This window comes from Scyliorhinus canicula, chromosome 12 (genome assembly GCF_902713615.1).
Source record: "Scyliorhinus canicula chromosome 12, sScyCan1.1, whole genome shotgun sequence".
NCBI lineage: Eukaryota > Metazoa > Chordata > Chondrichthyes > Carcharhiniformes > Scyliorhinidae > Scyliorhinus > Scyliorhinus canicula.
In genome coordinates this window covers 108,055,141-108,075,496 of record NC_052157.1, presented here as the reverse complement: position 1 = coordinate 108,075,496, position 20,356 = coordinate 108,055,141, and the positions used below count along the sequence as shown (strand labels likewise).

General features: G+C 45.0%; 1 protein-coding gene across 3 annotated transcripts in view; it reads right to left on the bottom strand.

Annotated features, from left to right (window-relative positions):
- ap2b1 (adaptor related protein complex 2 subunit beta 1) overlaps positions 1-20,356 on the bottom strand; it is a 353,748-nt gene that overhangs the window by 197,804 nt on the left and 135,588 nt on the right. The window contains exons 14-16 of one of the 3 annotated variants that reach the window (XM_038813715.1): positions 14,395-14,412; positions 1,656-1,697; positions 479-625 (exon numbers count right to left, since the gene is read on the bottom strand). In XM_038813715.1, coding sequence (XP_038669643.1) covers positions 479-625; positions 1,656-1,697; positions 14,395-14,412 — 207 coding nt within the window. The remainder of the gene's footprint in view (positions 1-478; positions 626-1,655; positions 1,698-14,394; positions 14,413-20,356) is intronic. The other 2 variants (XM_038813716.1, XM_038813717.1) reach the window with 2 other exon arrangements.

Sequence of the window (20,356 nt, the reverse complement as noted above, 5' to 3'; positions counted from 1 at the left end):
GCCCATGTTAAATTGCCCTTCAGTGTCCAGGAATGGCCAGGTTAGATTATGTGCATAAGAAGTGGGACTGTACCTTTCTTTCAGGGAGAGCCGGTACAGACTTGATGGGCCGAATGGCCTCCTTCTGCGCTGTAGGGATTCTATGAATAAGCACTGAGAGAGAAAAAGGGCTTTTACTGAGAAATGATACAATGTCACAATGTCATTGTAGCATACCACGGAAATACATGAATGGATCATGCAGTGTCAAGCAAGTATGCATTTAATAGCAGAGACCTTCTGTAATTTTCCAGGCACCAACAGCTATTGGACAAATGAAGACACATAGAAAATAATTCAATGAGAATGGTTTCCAGATAGTTAAGGGAGCCAATTATCTCCCAAAGTGCAAGGCTCTTCATCGACCTTTATCAACCTGTAAAGTTGGAAACAATGCCACTTTTCTTTTTTGCCGTTAAGATCAGTAATAGTCACTTACCGCTTTTGGAGCCACATAACCTCCGGCTGCCATTCCAATTCCAGTTGAGAGTTCAAACAGATCATTCAGGCCACTGCTCGACACAGCAGGAGTTGGTGATGGGCCAAATGTAGCGGGCACTGATGAAGGTATGAAGCTTTGACCAACCTGCAACAAAGATACACTTTAACACATGAAGACTTAATTTGAGAACACTTGGGTTAGTTAGTTAGCTGGACGAGTACATTATTAGGCAGACGTATTATTTGCACATCATTACATTTATGGCAGTATTTCATGCTAAATTGTATTTGTATCTGTTTCGCTTGGAATGCTTAATCAGGAAGATTATATATGAATACTGACTTTATTCAGCAGTGATGACAAAAAATAAGCCTCCTGAAGGCTTCGGTGAATGCAGTTTAGTAATATTTTAAGTGGTATTAGCATTGCTTAAACAGATTAAGGATATTGTACAGCATGAGTGCAAGGTAATGATTACAAATTGGCAGTTGATGTCCAGAAGAGGCTAGCATTTTACTCCTGTTTATCATTTGATATGAACATCCACAATAAATTGCACTACACTTACTCACTCCTAACTTTTGTTAAGTTCATATATAGTCAAAACTAAACACAGAATAGGAAATCTGCTGATAGGGTTTGATGAAGGGCAATAGGAGGACGGTTGGGTGGAGTACAAACACTAACTTGGACCAGTTGGGCTGAATGAACTGGAATATGAATAAGGCTCAATATTTAAAGGATTTATCTGCTTTCCTTTGTTTGTGTCTTGTCACACCATGCCATGTCCCAACCCACATCAGGCCAAAGAGGTGAGCAGGCAACACCAATTTGTGGCCAACTACTTGGGTGTATGCAATGGAAGAGTACCTGATAGGTTTGCCACTCCTGATTACTATCCTGTCATTCCTGTTGAATGACACATGCAGCACCAGGTGTTAAAGGGTTAGACTCCACTTTGATAACATCCATAGTGACTAGTCTGTCAACACACTGACTGGGATCTGACATTAAGGCTGGAAATTTGGATGAACAATCGGTGCAATGGGGTGGAGAAACTCAGAATCATACCGCAACAGAAGTCAGCATCTTCAAGAGTGAAAAGTGTAAAAATAAATCACACCCCCATAAACTTTAATTGCGTTATATTTGTGACTTTAGGAGAAAAACTCACCGCTGGACTGCCACCAGTAGGCCCGCCAAGATCTCCCCCAAGCTGAAAGATATAGAATACAGAGTCAGAGTCAATGGAAGCAAAGGCCAACAGAAAGACACCCAGAGGGCGACAGACAGACAGCCAGCCAGAGGGCGACAGACAGTCAGCCAGCCGGAGGGCGACAGACAGACAGCCGGAGGGCGACAGACAGACAGACAGCCAGAGGGCGACAGACAGACAGACAGCCAGAGGGCGACAGACAGACACCCAGCCGGAGGGCGACAGACAGACACCCAAAGGGCGACAGACAGACAGCCAGCCAGAGGGCGACAGACAGACAGCCAGCCAGAGGGCGACAGACAGACAGACAGCCAGCCGGAGGGCGACAGACAGCCAGCCGGAGGGCGACAGACAGCCAGCCGGAGGGCGACAGACAGCCAGCCGGAGGGCGACAGACAGCCAGCCGGAGGGCGACAGACAGACAGCCAGCCGGAGGGCGACAGACAGACAGACAGCCAGCCGGAGGGCGACAGACAGACAGACAGCCAGCCGGAGGGCGACAGACAGACAGACAGCCAGCCGGAGGGCGACAGACAGACAGACAGCCAGCCGGAGGGCGACAGACAGACAGACAGCCAGCCGGAGGGCGACAGACAGACAGCCAGCCGGAGGGCGACAGACAGCCAGCCGGAGGGCGACAGACAGCCAGCCAGCCAGCCAGAGGGCGACAGACAGACAGACAGCCGGAGGGCGACAGACAGACAGACAGCCGGAGGGCGACAGACAGACAGCCAGCCAGCCGGAGGGCGACAGACAGACAGCCAGCCGGAGGGCGACAGACAGACAGCCAGCCGGAGGGCGACAGACAGACAGCCAGCCGGAGGGCGACAGACAGACAGCCAGCCGGAGGGAGACAGACAGACAGCCAGCCGGAGGGAGACAGACAGACAGCCAGCCGGAGGGCGACAGACAGACAGCCAGCCGGAGGGCGACAGACAGACAGCCAGCCGGAGGGCGACAGACAGACAGCCAGCCGGAGGGCGACAGACAGACAGCCAGCCGGAGGGCGACAGACAGACAGCCAGCCGGAGGGCGACAGACAGACAGCCAGCCGGAGGCGACAGACAGACAGACAACCAGAGGGCGACAGACAGCCAGCCAGAGGGCGACAGACAGCCAGAGGTGAAGGGAAAAATGCATTTATGAGTTAATAAAATGTTAGCTCCTGCACCCTCACCAATTCCAATTTATTCAAACCAATCTTGCAGAGAATGTGAAAATTTCTTTCAGATTAAACCGGATTGTCACTCGGTTAATTTAAATAGTTTTTGACAGGTTAAAAGGGAGAATTCTAGGTCACAAACAATTTAGTTCTGTCTCCATAGGCAAGGCAAGCATTCGGTCAATGATAGCCAGGCCGGAAATAATTCAAAGAGGAAAGCGGCGGTGAGCAATCCTTGATTCCAGCTGCATTCACTCCCAGCAAACCACACAATGAGACTGAACAGAGCCATTAAAACAATTACAGTCATTCAGGGGAAATGAACAACAGAACTAAAAGATTTCAAAAAGCTCAATGCTAGGAAAGGCCTAATTCAATGGATCAAGTGTGTGTGCTCACTTTATAAATGTTGACACACAAACTATTGCACTGGAAGCTTCTGCTGCAATCGATTCCTCTACAAGTCTCTCATCCACGTCTTGGAAAATTGCTAACAGCATGTCTGCTTCAAAATTTCAAAGCTACACACTTTGTATATGGAAATAAGCCCAAATTTAATTTTCAAGAAGTGATCCAATGAAATGTGGAATTCCATCATTACCTCTAAAGTCACTCAGATATTTATATTCCCCAGGATGATCAGAACCAGAAGCAGTGAATTGCACTGTTTGCCCAGATGCAAATGCATCCCAATCGAGACAACCTATGACCATTCATTTGTGAACTGCTGGAGAGGAATCCCAGTAGGTTCCAAAATGGTTCAATAATACAGCATGAAGAGGTGCTGGGACATACAGGAAATGATTTCTCAATCTGCTTTCTATTATTAGGCTCAATTATTCCAATGCTCTCGGAGCTGGCTTATCACCTCCCAACCTCTGGAATTGTCAGTTCATCCAAATCTCTATTGATCTTAACCTGTACTAAGTCCCATTCACTCACATTTGGCTCACAGCCCAGAAATGATTTGATTGAAATTCTCATCTATTGTGTTCAAATCCCTACATGGTCTGACCCCTCCCTATCCCTGCAATCTGATCCGGTCCTCCATCCCTCTGAAAACACCATGCTCCTAACATTCTGGTCTCCTGCGCATCCAATGTTTCTTCACCCCATCACTGGCAGCTATGACTTCAGCTGGCTAGGTGGTTCCTAAGCTCTGGAATTTCTTCTCGAAACCTCTCCCCTCCCCCCCACCCCCCTTCTCTTATTCTTTAAGATGCTCTTAAATTTGGCCTCTGACTAGAATTTGATAGTAAGAAGTCTCACAACACCAGATTAAAGTCCAACAGGTTTGTTTCGAATCACTAGCTTTCAGAGCGCAGCTCCTTCATTAGATGAATGTCAGTGTCTATATGCGCGATCTTCTTGGAAATCCTCCAGAAGATGGCGTGGAGATGCCGGCGTGGACTGGGGTGGGCACGGTGGGAAGTCTTGCAGCACCAGATTAAAGTCCAACAGGTTGGAGAGGATTTCCAAGAAGATCGCACATGAAGTGGAGTTAGTGGTGCTACATTTAACATTTACATGAGCAAAAGTTCAAATTAGGTGATTTGGACATTCGGACTTCTCCCTCAGAGTACCCGAACGGCTGCTGGCGTGTGGCGACTGGGGGATTTTCGCAGTAACTTCATCGCAGTGTTAATGTAAGCCTATTTGTGGCACCAGTAAAGTTTATTATGTTTCCCAATCAAAGTTCACTGACCTCTACTCAGTGGCTCCATTGGAAAGTTTATCGAGTGTCAAAGTATGATCTGATTCAGCTGCGGGGTCCTTCATAACTCAGTTACTTACTGACAGCCACTGCCTCGGATCAATCTCTAGAACAGCCACTTTGGCAAGATGGAAGAGGGGCAAGTGAACTGTGGTAGAGTATCTGTTTGGTACTGTGCGCTCACAAGAACATCTGCACCAAAATTCCAATGCACAGGCTTCACATATGAAAATAACCACAAATTAAATCGCTAAGAAAATCAGTCAATTAAATCAGACATGCATGTGGAATCCCTTAATTACATCTGAAGCTTGTGGAACATTTACATTTCCTCTAGGATGCTCAGCACAACAGGCAGGAAGTTGTATTGTTTGGGTAGGCGCAAATGTATTCCAATCGTAGACTACCTGCATAGTCATTTTTGAGCTGCTTTTTAAGAATCCCAGAGGTCCCATAAAGGCTCGGTGGATACACTGTATAGAGGTGCTAAGCCACATAGGAACAGACTTCTCAATCTGCTTTCCATCACTAGGTTCAATTATTCCAGCTGCAAACGGAACTGAACTGAAACATTAAGACAATTATAGTCAATCAGGGGAAATGAACAACAGAACAGAAATATTTCAAAAAGTTCAATGAAATGAAATGAAAATCGCTTACTGTCACAAGTAGGCTTCAAATGAAGTTACTGTGAAAAGCCCCTAGTCGCCACATTCCGGCGCCTGTTCGGGGAGGCTGGTACGGGAATTGAACCGTGCTGCTGACCTGCCCTGGTCTGCTTTCAAAGCCAGCGATTTAGCCCTGTGCTAAACAGCCCCTAAAAGCCTCTAGTCGCCACATTCCGGCGCCTGTTCGGGGAGGCCGAACGGTACAGGAATTGAACCCGCGCTGCTGGCATTGTTCGACATGACAAACCAGCTATTTAGCCCACTGTGCTAAACCAGGTACGGTCGAAATTTAATTCATTCAATTCAACGGATTGGCTGTATGTGCTCACTTTTTAAATGTTAACACACACTGGAAGCTATTGTCACTTAGCAGTTCCAGGAGTGGAGAGGACAAAGTTCAGAGGAACAAAATTGAAGAGCAGAGATGCTTAACAAAAGGCGAAATACTACACAGACAATGAAAAATAGAAAAATGTAGCAATTATTTGGCTGTTATTAATAGCATTAAACAAGCAGAATGAGATGTCTCATAAGCAACTATTGTCAGGGCACTAATTGCTTCAGTTTTTCCAATGAATGGAAATCTAATTGATTCTGAAGTGAAACAAGTCAAATTTTGTTCTAAGGAAACTCACCACAGATTTACAGCACAGAAAAGCCATTAAACTGGTCCATGTTGGTGTTTCTGCTGCGCACGAACCTCTTCACACCTCGCTTCACCTAATCAGCATATCCCTCTATTTCTCTCATCCTTATGTTTATCTGACTTTGCCTTAAATCCATTGAGGCTTACTTCACTTTGTTTCACTGTCTGGTGAGCCCATGGCCTCCAGAATCAGGTTGCATTCACACCAGAACTGTGACGTTGGTCTGAAGCTAAGTGACTTTGCAATGCTTATGGTGTAAGCACAAATGCACCTTAAAAGAGAAGTTTGCAGTGACGCAATGAGCCCACAATTGAGGGGAATACAGGAATTGGCTTGTTTTCTCTGCACTCAACAATCCAATGTTGATGATGTGAATGATTTAGATTTCGATCACACATGTCAGGGAAAAATAGGCATTGTTAAAAATGAATTTTGGATCCAGTGTCACTATTGATGATCTGTGTCTAATCTACACTACTCACATCTAAAATAGCAAACACAGGTAATGTCAAAACTGGCAATCATGGGCTGTGTCGGATTTCAGGTCTTGCTGGATTTCAGGTTGGGCGGTTTGAGAGGTGGGGTCAAGGGTTGTTCAGAGTGCAGCACGCCAATGCAGCACCTAGCTGAATTGTCCAGCTAAGTTTTTTATTATTTTACACAATTAAAATGAATTCATGGCACATTTTTAAAACGTCCAGTTTTCACACAGCCCGAGTTGAGACACTGAATTAATTTCGCTACTCTGGCTATTATTAGATAGGAGGAAGGATATAGCGAAATGATACACAGTCATATCTGGTCAAAAGTGATTCAAACTACATAGGATCATATAGTTCTAATCACTTCATAGGGTGAACAGAACTGGAAGGCCATTAATCAGGAATAGTTAGTCAAAATTTATCACATTACAGTACCACCCTTTCCTGACACTTCTCGCCTCTGATCTGCACAGTAGGTTTTTAAAAATCAGATATGTGGCTCAGTTCACGAGGGGTGGACTTCTTCCACTCTTCCACACAACAGCTGCACAATTCAGCACTAGCATTGCAACAGCAAAGCTTAGTGACACTCAATTCGCATACTGTGACACACAAGTCTCAACAACCAACTCAATAACAGAAAACTACAGAATCTGTTAGCTGCAAGAACAGCAATAATAATATTAGCGGCATTCAACAACAACGTGTAATTACGTAGTACTTTTAAAGCAGCAAAAGGATCCAAGATGCTAAACAGGAATAATTATAAGGAAAGATTGAACAAGGTTTGGTTTTACAAGGAGGAAAAGTGTAGAAAACATTAGAGAGGATTCTGCAATTATGTGCCACACCAGCATAGCTGTCAATGGTGGAGCGATGAAAATTGCGAATACACAAGGGGTCAAAATTGTTGGGAGAGAGATCTCTGCACATTGTTGGGCTGGAAGCAGGTTACAGAGATGCAAAGAGATGGGACCATCAAGTGATTTAACAACAAGGGTGAGAATTAGGGGCAGCAGGGTAGCATGGTGGTTAGCATAAATGCTTCACAGCTCCAGGGTCCCAGGTTCGATTCCCGGCTGGGTCACTGTCTGTGTGGAGTCTGCACGTCCTCCCCCTGTGTGCGTGGGTTTCCTCCGGGTGCTCCGGTTTCCTCCCACAGTCCAAAGATGTGCGGGTTAGGTGGATTGGCCATGCTAAATTGCCCGTAGTGTCCTAATAAAAAAAGTAAGGTTAAGGGGGGGGTTGTTGGGTTACGGGTATAGGGTGGATACGTGGGTTTGAGTAGGGTGATCATGGCTCGGCACAACATTGAGGGCCGAAGGGCCTGTTCTGTGCTGTACTGTTCTATGTTCTAATTTTTTAAATCTAGGTGGGGTCAGAAAGCACAGTTGTGATGTGCGAATAGGACCTGATGCAATTATGATGTGGCCAGAGATTTGGATCAGCAAGTTTGAGGGTGCAGGGAGACAAAGAGACCAAGACACCATTGAAACAGTTAAATCAAGAGGTAACAAAGACTTGGTTGAGCGTTTCTGCAGATAAGCTGAAGTGGAACAGAGGAGGGCAATGTTAGAGAGGTGGAAGTAGGTAATATTGGTGGAGAGGATATGCAGTCAAAAGCTCAGAGGTCAAATATGACAGCAAATTTGCGAATGGTCTAATTCAGTCTCAGGCAGTTGCCAGGAATAGGGATAAAGCGGATGTGAAAGGAAGGGAGTTTAGAGTCTGGACTGAGGTCAATGGTTTTATCTTTCCAATATTTAGCTGGAGGCATTGAAGGGGTCAAGAGAGGTGGTGGTGATGTAAAGGTTGTTGTTGTCAGCATAAAAATGACACCCTATGTTGGGCACGATCCAGCGGCCGTGCGCCCAAAAAGCCAAGAGACCCCATTCCCAGGATCAACAAAGCTCGCAACACCTCATGAGATTGAACACAATCTCATGAGACAGTGCGATATATATCCCACTTTTTCGCAAATCTGCATAAAAGAGCGAGACATCTAGTCTCACTCTAATGTGCAGTTTCCAGAGGCAACAGCGGCATTGGTATCTCTCCCCTTCGCCTCGGAGACCTCGGATGAGCACCGTTCAGCATTGGTCCCCAGAAATGGGTAGCAGACTTGACAGCACTTGTTGGGGTCACCCAGGGGATTGAAGGCCCCTAGGTGCATGCCCTTTGGGTAGAGTTGTACCCTGGCATTGCTGGTGCCACCTGGAAAGCCTGGCAGCGACACCTGGGTGCCAGCCTGGCATTGCCAAGGTGCCCATGTGGCCTATTAGCTATATTAGCTAGCAGAGGCACTGACAGGGTGCCAGGTTGACACTGCTGGGCTGCCAAACTGACAATTTTCATGCGGTGGCGAATGGGCCGGGGTGTTGGGAGGAGATGCCGGGGGGCACCCTCCCAGAGTGCGTTGGGGCTTGGGGGGGGGGGGGGAGATAGGTGTTGGTGATCATGACAGAAGAGATCAGGACGCCATTTCTGATCTCTCGCTATACTGAGGAGTCCCAGCGAGCTGAGATCCACAGTGAAAACGCGAATGGTTTTGTTCTAGAGCCAAGAGTGTGCGATTGGAAAGAGATAAAGAGGTAAAGGGGGAGGCACAGTGGTTAGCATTGCTGCCTCAAAGCGCCAGGGACCTGGGTTCAATTCTGACCTCGGGTGAGTGTGAGAAGTTTGTTCATTCTCCCCATGTCAACATGGCTTTCCTCCGGGTGCTCCAGTTTGCTCCCACAGCCCAAAGATGTGTAGGTTAGATGGATTGACCATACTAAATTTCCCGTTAGTGTCCAATGGCTAGGTGGGATTACTGGTATAGGGTGGAGGAGTGAGCCTAGGTGGGGTGCTCTATCGGAGGTCGATGCAGACTCAATGGGCCGAATGAATTCCTTCTGCATTGTAGAAATTCTATGATTCTATGAATTCTGAGTGTAGTAAACACTCAGCAAGTTGACAGAAGAGAGATTTTGGAGGAAGATGTGATCAGACACGTAAACGGCTGCAGAGAAGTCAGGAAGCATGAGGAGAGTCACAACCATATGTGATCATATTTTATTAAGTTGATAAGAGTTGTTCCTAGTGCTGCGGCAGGGCAGAAAGCTTATTGGAGAAATTCAAACTGCTAGGGGGAGCTGGACAAGGATTTGGTAGTGACGGGAATTTTGGAGAGAAAATGGGCTTGGAGATGACAGTGGGGTCAAAGGTGTGTTTCTCGAGGGTGGGATTGTTAACAGTACTCAACATTCCCTTTGTTGCTCTACCCATTCTAGGCCTGCACCTTTCAAGTAATAAGTGATCTCCGTATTATTCCTACCAAAATGTACCGCCACACATTTATCGGTGTTGAACTTCAGTTGCCTATTATTTGCCCATTCTGCAAGTATCGTAATATCCTCTTGTAGTCTGTTCAGTCCTCCGGAATGTTGACAATCCTGCCCAATTTAGTGTCATCCGCAAATTTAAAAATTGATTTTTTGATTCTAAAATTCAAATCGTTAATGTAAATTGTGAATAGCAGTGGCCCTACAACTGATCCTTGTGGAATACGCCTTACGGACTGCTGTCACTCTGAATTACTGCTTATTAATACCTGACTCGGGCAGCACGGTGGCCTAGTGGTTAGCACAACCGCCTCACGGCGCTGAGGTCCCAGGTTCGATCCTGGCTCTGGGTCACTGTCCGTGTGGAGTTTTCACATTCTCCCCGTGTCTGCGTGGGTTTCGCCCCCACAACCCAAAAATGTGCAGAGTAGGTGGATTGGCCATGCTAAATTGCCCCTTAATTGAAAAAAATAATTGGGTAATCTAAAATTTTTTAAAAATTTTTTTTAAATTAATACCTGACTCTCTTTCGCTCGAAGCCAGCCAGCAATCCACCTTATTACCACTATGAGCCAACAGGGGTCTGGTTTGGTGGTAATTGGAGATGGGTCTCAAGGCCAAAATGGACTGGGAGCATGAGCAGAGATAGGGGAAATTTGATGTAGGGGGCTGGGGAAGGAAAAAGCGAAAAAAAAAGTCCTGGAGGTACACTGCTTGGCGACATCTTTGTAGAAATGAAGAATCAGACTTATGCAGAATCAATCATGATGCAGAAAAATTGTGGCTGATCAAGGCAAAAGATGAATTTCAGTCAAGGGCTGTAAATTGCGACCAGGATCCCTTTGGATAGAAAAATAAAGTTGGAAACTCAATAAGATCATTACAAGTGCAAAGATGTGCTGGTTAGGTGGATTGGCCATTCTAAATTGTCCCTAAGGTTAGGTGGGGTTTATCCAGCTAAGTTGAGCGTGACCTACAAATCCAAGGACTTTTATTTTGGGACGGCGGAAGGAGTGGAGGAGTTTGTGAAGGCAGAAGAACTGTGGCAGAATTGAGAAATGATCGTGTACCGATGTAGCCTCATAACTGTATTTTTTCCACTGTGTGTTGGTGTATGTACTAAATGAGTCGACGCTGTATATATTTGGACAAGGGAAGAGATGGGACTTTCATTTGCAATGATGGTTCTATGTGGCTTGGGTGTGTACGCGGGGGTTGTGTGCTAAGGGGATTTCTTGGCTTTCCTGGGACCAGGCAAGGGGGAAGGAAACCCGGGCGGGGCCCTCCACACTGGCCGGTTTAAGCCGGAGTGTGGTGGGGGGAGGGGCTGCGGCCATCGGAGCCTGGTAGAACAGGTTTCGATGAGTCTATCCAGGGTGAAAAGTTGGGGGAAGGAACCGAGGTTGGGGGGGGGGAGTTTACAAGAGGAAGTGGGGCTGGGAGGGGGGGTTTACAATTCATGGGTGTCATTCACGGTATTCTTTCGGGGATTGGATGGCATTGAATATTAGAGGGGGATGGGGGTGGACTGTATATGTCAATGGTGACCATAGGCGATTCCTGATTTCTTTTTATTTTTCCCTACCTTGGGAGGGTTTGTTTTATTTGATGCTTATGTTGTCAGGTGGGTCGTTTTTTGGGGTGGTGGGAGGATGGGATCGTTGTTGTTGATAAGGGGATTGACATTGTATTTGTTACCATTTACTGTTTGTTGATGGGGTGTAAGTTCTGAAGAAAATGTGAAAATGGAGAATAAAAATATTGGAAAAAAAAGGTTAGGTGGCATTTATGAGGTTCCAGGGATCGAGTAAGGGAATGGGCCTAAGTAGGGTGCTCTTTCAGATAGTCAGTGTAGATTCGATTTAAGCCGGCCAGTGAATGGGAGTGTAGAGGGGCTGCGGCCATCGGAGCCTGGTAGAACAGGTTTCGATGAGTCTATCCAGGGTGAAAAGTTGGGGGAAGGAACCGAAGTTGGGGGGAGGAGTTTGCAAGAGGAAGTGGAGGGGATTCTAGGGATTCCATGATTAAACTCAGCAAGTGACAGCAGCATTGGGGGGAAGGGGGGGGGGGGGGGGAAAGGGGCAGTGATGAAAGTTAAACTTAAAATATCACACCACTCAATAGTAGCTCAGAGTCACAGTAGCTGACACTTACTGTGAATGCATAATTTTAACATTCAAAATGCAACTGGGTACTATAAGAGGGAGCCGGGAATTCATGCACGTAACTTTTCAAAAAATGAAACACTGTAACCAGGATGCCCAAGAACAGTAACAGACACATTTAGGTTTCAGGAAGTATACATATGAATACAGACACACTTTTTTGTACAATTGGAACAAGCACGGTTTTATAGGAAAGATGTCAATACTATGGACATCATTAGTTATTCATGCCTGTTGCACTCAGGAAATGCAATCATATCCACCAACCTCGTGCTTTCCCAAATTCATCAAAAAATGACTTCCTTACACTTCACTTGCCAATTGTATTGATGGCGCAAGCTGAAATTTACTGTACATTATGAAAGAACTGACAATAAGCTTCCATCAGTAATGCCCTTATTGATGCTGTATGAGAAGTCAAAGGTCAAGTATAAACAAGCAGTACACAGCACTTACTACATCAGGGATCAGGGGATATCCTGTCAAGTTCTATATCGATGTCTAGATGACAAAGATCCCACACTGATACATATGCTGCTCTACATCCCTCCAAACCACAGCCAGCTAAGCACGTCTCTCAGATTAGAACACTAAAAATGTTTCGAGAAATTTACTTGGATTAAAATCAGCTTATTTATTAATTGATTAGTTTGAGAGAGACCGATTCCCATTTTTTTTCATGAATCAGAATTCAGTCAGGTCCTCTTGGCCCTGCTACCTATCAGTGGGCAACGATTTGCTTCTACTGCTTCATCTCCCAATAAACACACTACTGCACTTCAATTAAAAGACAGCACACAACCTTCTACATCACTATGCAGCTGAAGTGACAAAGTTTAGACCCAAGAGTTATTAGAAAATGATAAAATAGCAGTGCAGAACAGGGAAATGTGCTGATGTACAGCAGTGCCCATTTCTCAATACTGCTGGAAACAGTAAAGAGCAGGGCTGCATCAGTAGACTTATACTTAAATATTTCTTGAATGTTACTTGAATGCAGCACTAGAAGGTTAATACAATCAGGAACCAAATGCCAGATAACGTTCACTTTAAAATAGAGATTTGTCTCCTATAACACCAGTGCATTATCTCCCATGGGTGAGCGTAAATGAGAACAAAAAGATCACAAAGGGGGAGAAACAAAAGCAGGCAAAAGGATAGGAGATGGAGAGGGGAAATGATTGAGGCGTGTGGGAGGGAGAAGCGAGGGAAAGGTAATACATGCACAACTCATCAGCTTTGGCTGCATGCAAAATCAGGTGTCAGAGATGAAAGAATGTTGATCTAACCCATCAGCAACATTAATAACTCCTTAAAATAATTATTCGCAGCATAATTTAAATGCAAAACAGGAGTGCCTTATCAAGGTCTATAAAACCCTTAGTGTGCTCAAAGGTTGACATGCTACTGCAGGGAAATGCTCCCTGAATATAGTGAGAAAATTATGTATAAGGAGTATTACATAAAAACTTATGTTATTTGATTCAAACAATCTAGAATGTGGCACTCTAAAATGTATTAACTACATTGCTGGACAATGGTGAGATTACCATGAAAATAGGGCTAAACAAGTGGTATGTCTCCCTTTAATCTTGAGGACACAACTCCCCTCATAACACTCAAAGCATCCATACTGCATAGGATACTGGATGAAAACCACATGGGGACCATGCAGCATATTATATTATAGATGTCTCTGAAGTCAAAAAGCTTGGATAAAAGCAAATTACTGCAGATGCTGGAATCTGAAACCAAAGAGAAAATGCTGGAAAATGCGCTTTGACAAAGGGTCATCTGGACTCAAAACGCTAGCTCTTTTCTCTCCCTACAGATGCTGCCAGACCTGCTGAGATTTTCCAGCATTTTCTCTTCAGTCAAAAAGCTTGTTTTTTAAGGCAATGAAATATTCTAAGTGGGTTCAACATGCAATCTGCACCAAGTTGCCCAGTCTCAGCCAGACCTGCAGTATTGGTGGGAGCTGCAACTGGTGTCAATGTCTCTCAAGCTAGAGACAGAACAAAACAAACCTGGATTCCCAATCTTAAAATGTTAGAGCAAGGCTGTTTAGGGTGATATTAGGAAGCACTGATGCATGCAAAGGGTAGTGGAAATAGAGCACTCTTGTCCCAAAATGTTGGTGAGGCTGGGTGTCATTTGAAAACTTAAAAACTACAATCGATAAAATTTTTGTTAGGCAAACGGTTATTAGGGTTGCAGAACGTAGGTGTGCAAATTAAGTTAAGATACAGATAATCCACAATCGAGTTGAATGGAGGAATATGTTCAAGGACTGATTAGACTAGGCTATGAGACTCCATCAAATGGTATCCCCTGATAAAACATGGTTAACATTTGGACACCGGGACAGTCAATTCATAATTGCAGCATGAATCAATGAGAACACAGAAAATGTAAATTAGAAAATAAAAATCTAAATGGGCTCAAAGTGAATAGAGACAGACTCAGACAGCTTTGCTGAAGTAATGAATGGCAACAGAGGTGGAAAGCACTGATGTAACAGACTGAAGTGCATTACCCGTTCTGCGTCTCCCATCTCAATTCATAGAAGTAATATGTTATATGAGCAAGGAAGGAACAGAGGAAAGGAGAAAAAAAGCAATGTTAGAGCCATAAGACAAAGAAAGAGACAATGCATTTTACCAAATCAGTAAATAGGATGTGAAACATTAAAGCTACAGTACACAAATAATCCAAGCAACCACAATAGAGAAAGCTCTGCCAAAATAAGCAGGTTTATAGGGCTTGAGCCAAGCACTGTTACGTACATTTTAAAAACTGTTTCAGCCATCAAAAGCAGAAATGCCTCATGTCAGACCTAAAGGACTGCCGAGTTACACAATGGACATAACTTCCAGCTGTCTTATTATGATGAACACACCATTAGGGGCATTCTGACTAAACATCCTTCGCTGCGTGTCAGATAACTTTGGATGACGATGGCCACCAGTTTTGGCTGATTCTCCCAAAACCCTTTCTTCTGTCATTAGTTCAGTGGCTTGGCCTCAATCACACACTCCTTCCAACTACCAACTAATTTATATAAATAGTACTTCTCAAACTTATTCTAAAACTTGCCCTTTACAGCACAAAATCAGTTTGCCCTTTCCGAACCCTTTGTATATCTATAAGTAATGAGCTTCCATTAGGTCACTCTGAGACAGCACTTGTCAAAGCTGACAAGACCCAGTCTATCAATTAGTTTTTCATGGCCACACAATAGATGGAATCATGTACTACAATCTCCAAACGCATCAAGAAGAGTTGCAGTAAATTTACCATGTAACAAACATATAATGTCGGCCACCATGCACCAATGGGCCTAATTATATATTCAGGAAGATGCAGAATACGTGCTCGAGAGCACGAGTCAGAAGTCCCAGAATACCATGGAATAACAACTCAAACAGATTTATTTCAGTAGCTTTACACCAATAGTCCTACTAATAGCTGGAATTAGTTTTCCTACACATGATAGATCTCTAGAGTCTAAAAGCGCCATAGATCACATGAGTTCTGCAGCCTGAGTGGAGCATTGTGCAATTTCAGAACAATGTCTGGTGGCTTGAATTCAACTAAACTACCAAAACAACATTCACTGGCTTATCATCACTGATCACAGTCAGTGGATTTCTTTCAGCTTTTTGAGCAGTGCAAATTGAGCAAATATACTTCTGCCTCTCAAACTATTTTTTACTTTTAAAATGCAATATATCACTATTATTTGCATTTGAAAATTATCTGAAAAAATAATACCCTATTTAATTCAAAATTATCTGGTTCTAACTGTCGTTATACCCCCTTGTTCCAGAACCCCCCACCCCCATCAGATTTATCTTTTAAAATTCATTTCGGGGATGTGGCTGTCGTTGGTTAGACCAGTATCATTGCCCATTCCTGGTTGCCTTTCAGAAGATGGTGGTTAGTTGCCTTCTCGAACAGCTGCAGTCCCGAGGTGAAAAATGAAATGAAAATCGCTTATTGTCACAAGTAGGCTTCAAATGAAGTTACTGTGAAAAGCCCCTAGTCGCCACATTCCGGCGCCTGTTCGGGGGGGGGGGGGGGGGGTGATACGGGAATTGAACCATGCTGCTGGCCTGCCTGGGTCTGCTTTAAAAGCCAGCGATTTAGCCCTGTGCTAAACCAGGTGTAGGTACACCTCCAGTTAGGGAGGGAGTTCCAGGATTTTGACCCAGCGACAGTGAAGGAACAGCGATATATTTCCAAGTCAGGGTGGTGAGTGTCTTGATGGGGGGCCTCCAGGTGGTTGGGTTCCCAGATATCTGCTGCTCTTGTCCTTCTAAATGGCAGTGATTGTGGGTTTGGAAATTACTGCCGAATGAACCCTGGTGAGTTCCTGCAGTGCATCTTGTAGATGGTAAACACAGCTGCCAATGTTCATCAGTGATGGTGGAGGGATTGAATGTTTGTGGAAGGGGTAGCAATCAAGCAGGCTGCTTTGTCCTGGATGGTGTCGCGCTTTGTAAGTGTTGTTGGAGCAGCACTCATCCAGGCAAGTGCAGAGTATTCCATTACTCTCCTGGCTTGTGCCTTGTACATGGTGGACAAATTTCTTTGTGGGAGGGGGGGGGGGGGGGGAGATGCAGGAGGTGAGTTACTCGCTGTAGGGCTCCTCGCCTTTGACCTACTCTTGCAGACACAGTATTTATATGGCTAGTCCAATTCAGTTTCTGGTCAATGGTAACCCCCAGGATGTTGATTGTGGGGGATTCAGCGATGGTAATGCCATTGAATGTCAAGGGCGATGGTTAGATCCTCTCATGTAGAGGATGACCATTGCCTGGCACTTTTGTGGCACAAATGTAACTTGCCAGCCCACGACTGGACATTGTCTAGGTCTTGCTACGTTTGGACATGGACTACTCCATTATCTGAGGAGTCGCTAATGGTGCTGAACATTCTGCAGTAATCTGCGAATATCCTCACTTCTGACCTTGATGATGCAAACCACGTATTGCCACAAGTAGGCAATAAATGAAGTTACTGTGAAAAGCCCCTAGTTGCCACATCCTGGCGACTGTTCAGGGAGGCTGGTATGGGAATTGAACCTGTGCTGCTGGCCTTGGACTGCTTTACAAGCCAGCTATTTAGCCCACTGTGCTAAACCAGCCCCTGGTTGGAATGGATGGAAGGGAGGTAATTGATGAAGCAGCTGAAGATGGTCCGGCCTGGGACACTATCCTGAGGAACTCCTGCAGTGATGTCATTGACAGATGTGACTAAAACACTGTAGGCCAAAGTGGTCGATATGGAGAATCATTCCAGGAGGCAAAATATCAGTGGGGTTGCCAGAGGAAATGGAAGGCCAACTCCCACAGTTGAAACATCCCTTTCAAAGCTGTTTGGAAATATGGTGGGGGGGGGGGGGGGGGGGGGTTGGATTCACATCCCCTCCACAGCAGGATCAAGTGCACCGGACACTGCAGAATCCCCATCCTGACGAACCGCCGCAGATGTTATCGTAAAATTCCATAATTTTCAAGAGAAGGAACGGGTCCTGAGATGGGTGTAGGATCATCGGGTTTATAAGAAGGAAAGTCATGCCATCAGAATGCATCAGGACGTTGGAGCGGAGTTGACAAGGAAGGAGGCAGCATTTAATAAATCTAAGGCTGCCCTCGATAAGGGAATTCTTATACCTGGCAAGGCCCAGAGTAACTTTTGAGTCACAAGATTATTTATTTTGATGCGCCGCCGGAGGCAGCGTCATTTGTGAAAAAAGGGCTGGTTCTGAGTTGATTGAGGTTTATGGGTGGTATAGAAACATAGGAATTAGGAGCAGATGTAGGCAAAGTTTCAATCATTTTGAATCTGCTTTCCATTTAGATAATAATTTGCCTTGTTTTTTAGCCAAAATTGATAACCTCACACTTATCTACATTAAATTCCATCCGCCAAATATTGGCCCATTCTCCTAACCTATCGATATACATCTGTAAACTCTTAACTCCTCTTCAATGCCTGCTTTCTCACCTATTTTAATATCATCCTCAAAGTTTGCTATGTTACACTCTATCCCTGCTTGCAGTTCATTTATACTGATTGTAAACAGTTGAAATCGAAGGACTGACCCCTGTGGCACCCCGCTAGTTACAGTTCACCAGCCAGAGAAGGATCCATTTAACCCGAACCTCTGCTTTCTGTCAGTCAGCCAATCCTCAATCCAATCTAGTACTCTACCCCCAATCCCCTACGACCGTACCTTCTGGATCAGTCTTTTATGCGGTACTTGTCAAATGCCTTCTGGACATCTAGATACACCACATCCACAGATTCCCCGTCATCTACCTTGCTGGTTACGTCCTCAAAGAACTCAAGCAAGTTTGTCAAGCATGACTTACCCTTCGTAAAACCATGCTGACAATGGCGGATGGAACTTTGTCTTTCCAAATGTTCAGTCATCTCCTCCTCAATGACTGATTCCAGCAACTTCCCCACCACAGAGGTCAAGTTAGCCTGTCTATAGTTTCCTACATTTTGCTTCTCTCCCTTTTGAATAGGGACGTCACATCAGTGTGTTTCCAATCCACCAGGACCTTTCCAGAATACAGGGCATGTTTAAATATCATATTTGGATGTTGGAAGTGATATATGGATGTGGGGAGTGATTGGGGCTTCTTTTTAACATATGTTTACATTTCTTTGTTCTTGGGTGGGTTGATGGTTTCAAAAGTTGATTTTGGGTGAGGGTCTGATGGTTATGTTTTTTTTTTCTTTGTATTATAATTATTTTGGGGAAATTATAGATCCCTGATGGGGGTACGTGGTTGCAAGGGGATTTATTCTACTTTTTTGCTGTTGTAAATATTTTTCTTGACTCTGGGCAGGGACCGCCCTACTAGCTGAACTGTTAACTAGTTAACGGGAGCGGAGTGGTGGTGGTGGGGGGTTACAGGGGTAGCTGCAGCTCATTACCTTGGTTTAGATTTGGATTATGAGCTTAGTGTTTTTGTTCACGTATACTCTTTAGTAATTGTTGGATGACCTCTCTTGGTGGAATTGGCTGGTTCCAGATCGAGAAGGGGTGGGAAGTCCCCAACTCGGTTGGTCACCTGGAACGTAAGGGGGATGAATGGCCTCGTGAAAAGGTATTTCTTCATCTGAAAAGTTTGAGTGCTGATGTGGTGTTTCTGCAGGAGACCCATTTGCGGGAAAGGGACCAGACCAGGTTGTGGAAGGGGTGAGTGAGCCAAGCAGAAGTGAGTGAGTCAAGTATTTCACTCGGGTTTCGATTGCAGGGCCCCGGGGATGGCAATTTTGATCAATAAAAGGATCCAATGTTCAGAGAAAGAAAAAGAGAAAGAGAGAGAGAGAGAGAGAGAGAGAGAGGGGTGAGAGAGAGAGAGCGAGAGATGGTGGTGGTGATAGTCGTAGGGGACAACGGGGACAACCATATCCTGGATCCAAAGATAGATTAATCCATTCTCTTTTAACCCATGTCCACCAGGTCTACTCAAGGATTGACTTTTTTGCGATGGGAAGGTCTCTCCCTCCCTGGGTGAAAAGGCAGGGAATTCGACCATTGTATTTCCGGACCATGCTCCACATTTTGCGGATTGGTCCTCGAGTCAGGTCCCTCCCAACTCCCGCCATGGAGACAGGCACAGTGCTGTTGGCGGACAGAGTTTTTGCGATAATTTTTTCTCTGCTATTGGGGAGTATATCAAATTCAATAAAAGTGACTATCTCGCCTTCTACGCTGTGGGAAGCCCTTAAGGTGGTCATGGGAGGAAGGGAAGGGGCGGAGATAATATCACACAAAGCACAGGTGGAAAGAACTGTGACAATGGAACAGCAGAGGCTAGTGGACTCCATCTTGAGGTGAACCACTAATACTTGCTTGCTCCTACCCCAGAGTTACTTGCACGTAGGAAAAATTGCAGACAGTTTGATTCGTTATCAACAGCTAGGACAGTGATACAGTTGCGGCACTCAAGGAGAGCATTTTATGAGCAGGGTAGAAAGCCAGTCGCCTTTTAACTCATCAGCTGAGGCGTCAGAATGCTTCCTGGGGCATTGTGCAAATAAAGGACTCTGGTGGTAGTTTGGTCTCCACCCTGTCTATAGTCAATGTTACTTTCGAAACATTTTGTAGAAATGTTATAAATTGGAGTCCTCGGAGGAAAGTTCAGCCCTGGTGCCGTTTTTGGATGGGTTGGTGGAGAGTGAGAGGCGGAAGGAGTTGAATCCCCGGTTAGTGCAAATGGGTAAAGCTCCTGAAATCCTGATGGATTTCCCATTGAATTTTCCAAGATGTTTGCAGGTCAATTGATTCCTTTAATATTGGACATGTTTAATGGCTCCTTGTCCCAGGGTTCATGCCCATTACATTGGCACGGGGTTCTATTTCCCTGATCTTGAAGAAGGAGGACCCTAGGGATAATGAAACTGATCAACCTATTTTGCACTTGAATGCAGAGACTAAACTGCTCGCAAAGGTGCAGGCGCTGCAGTTCGAG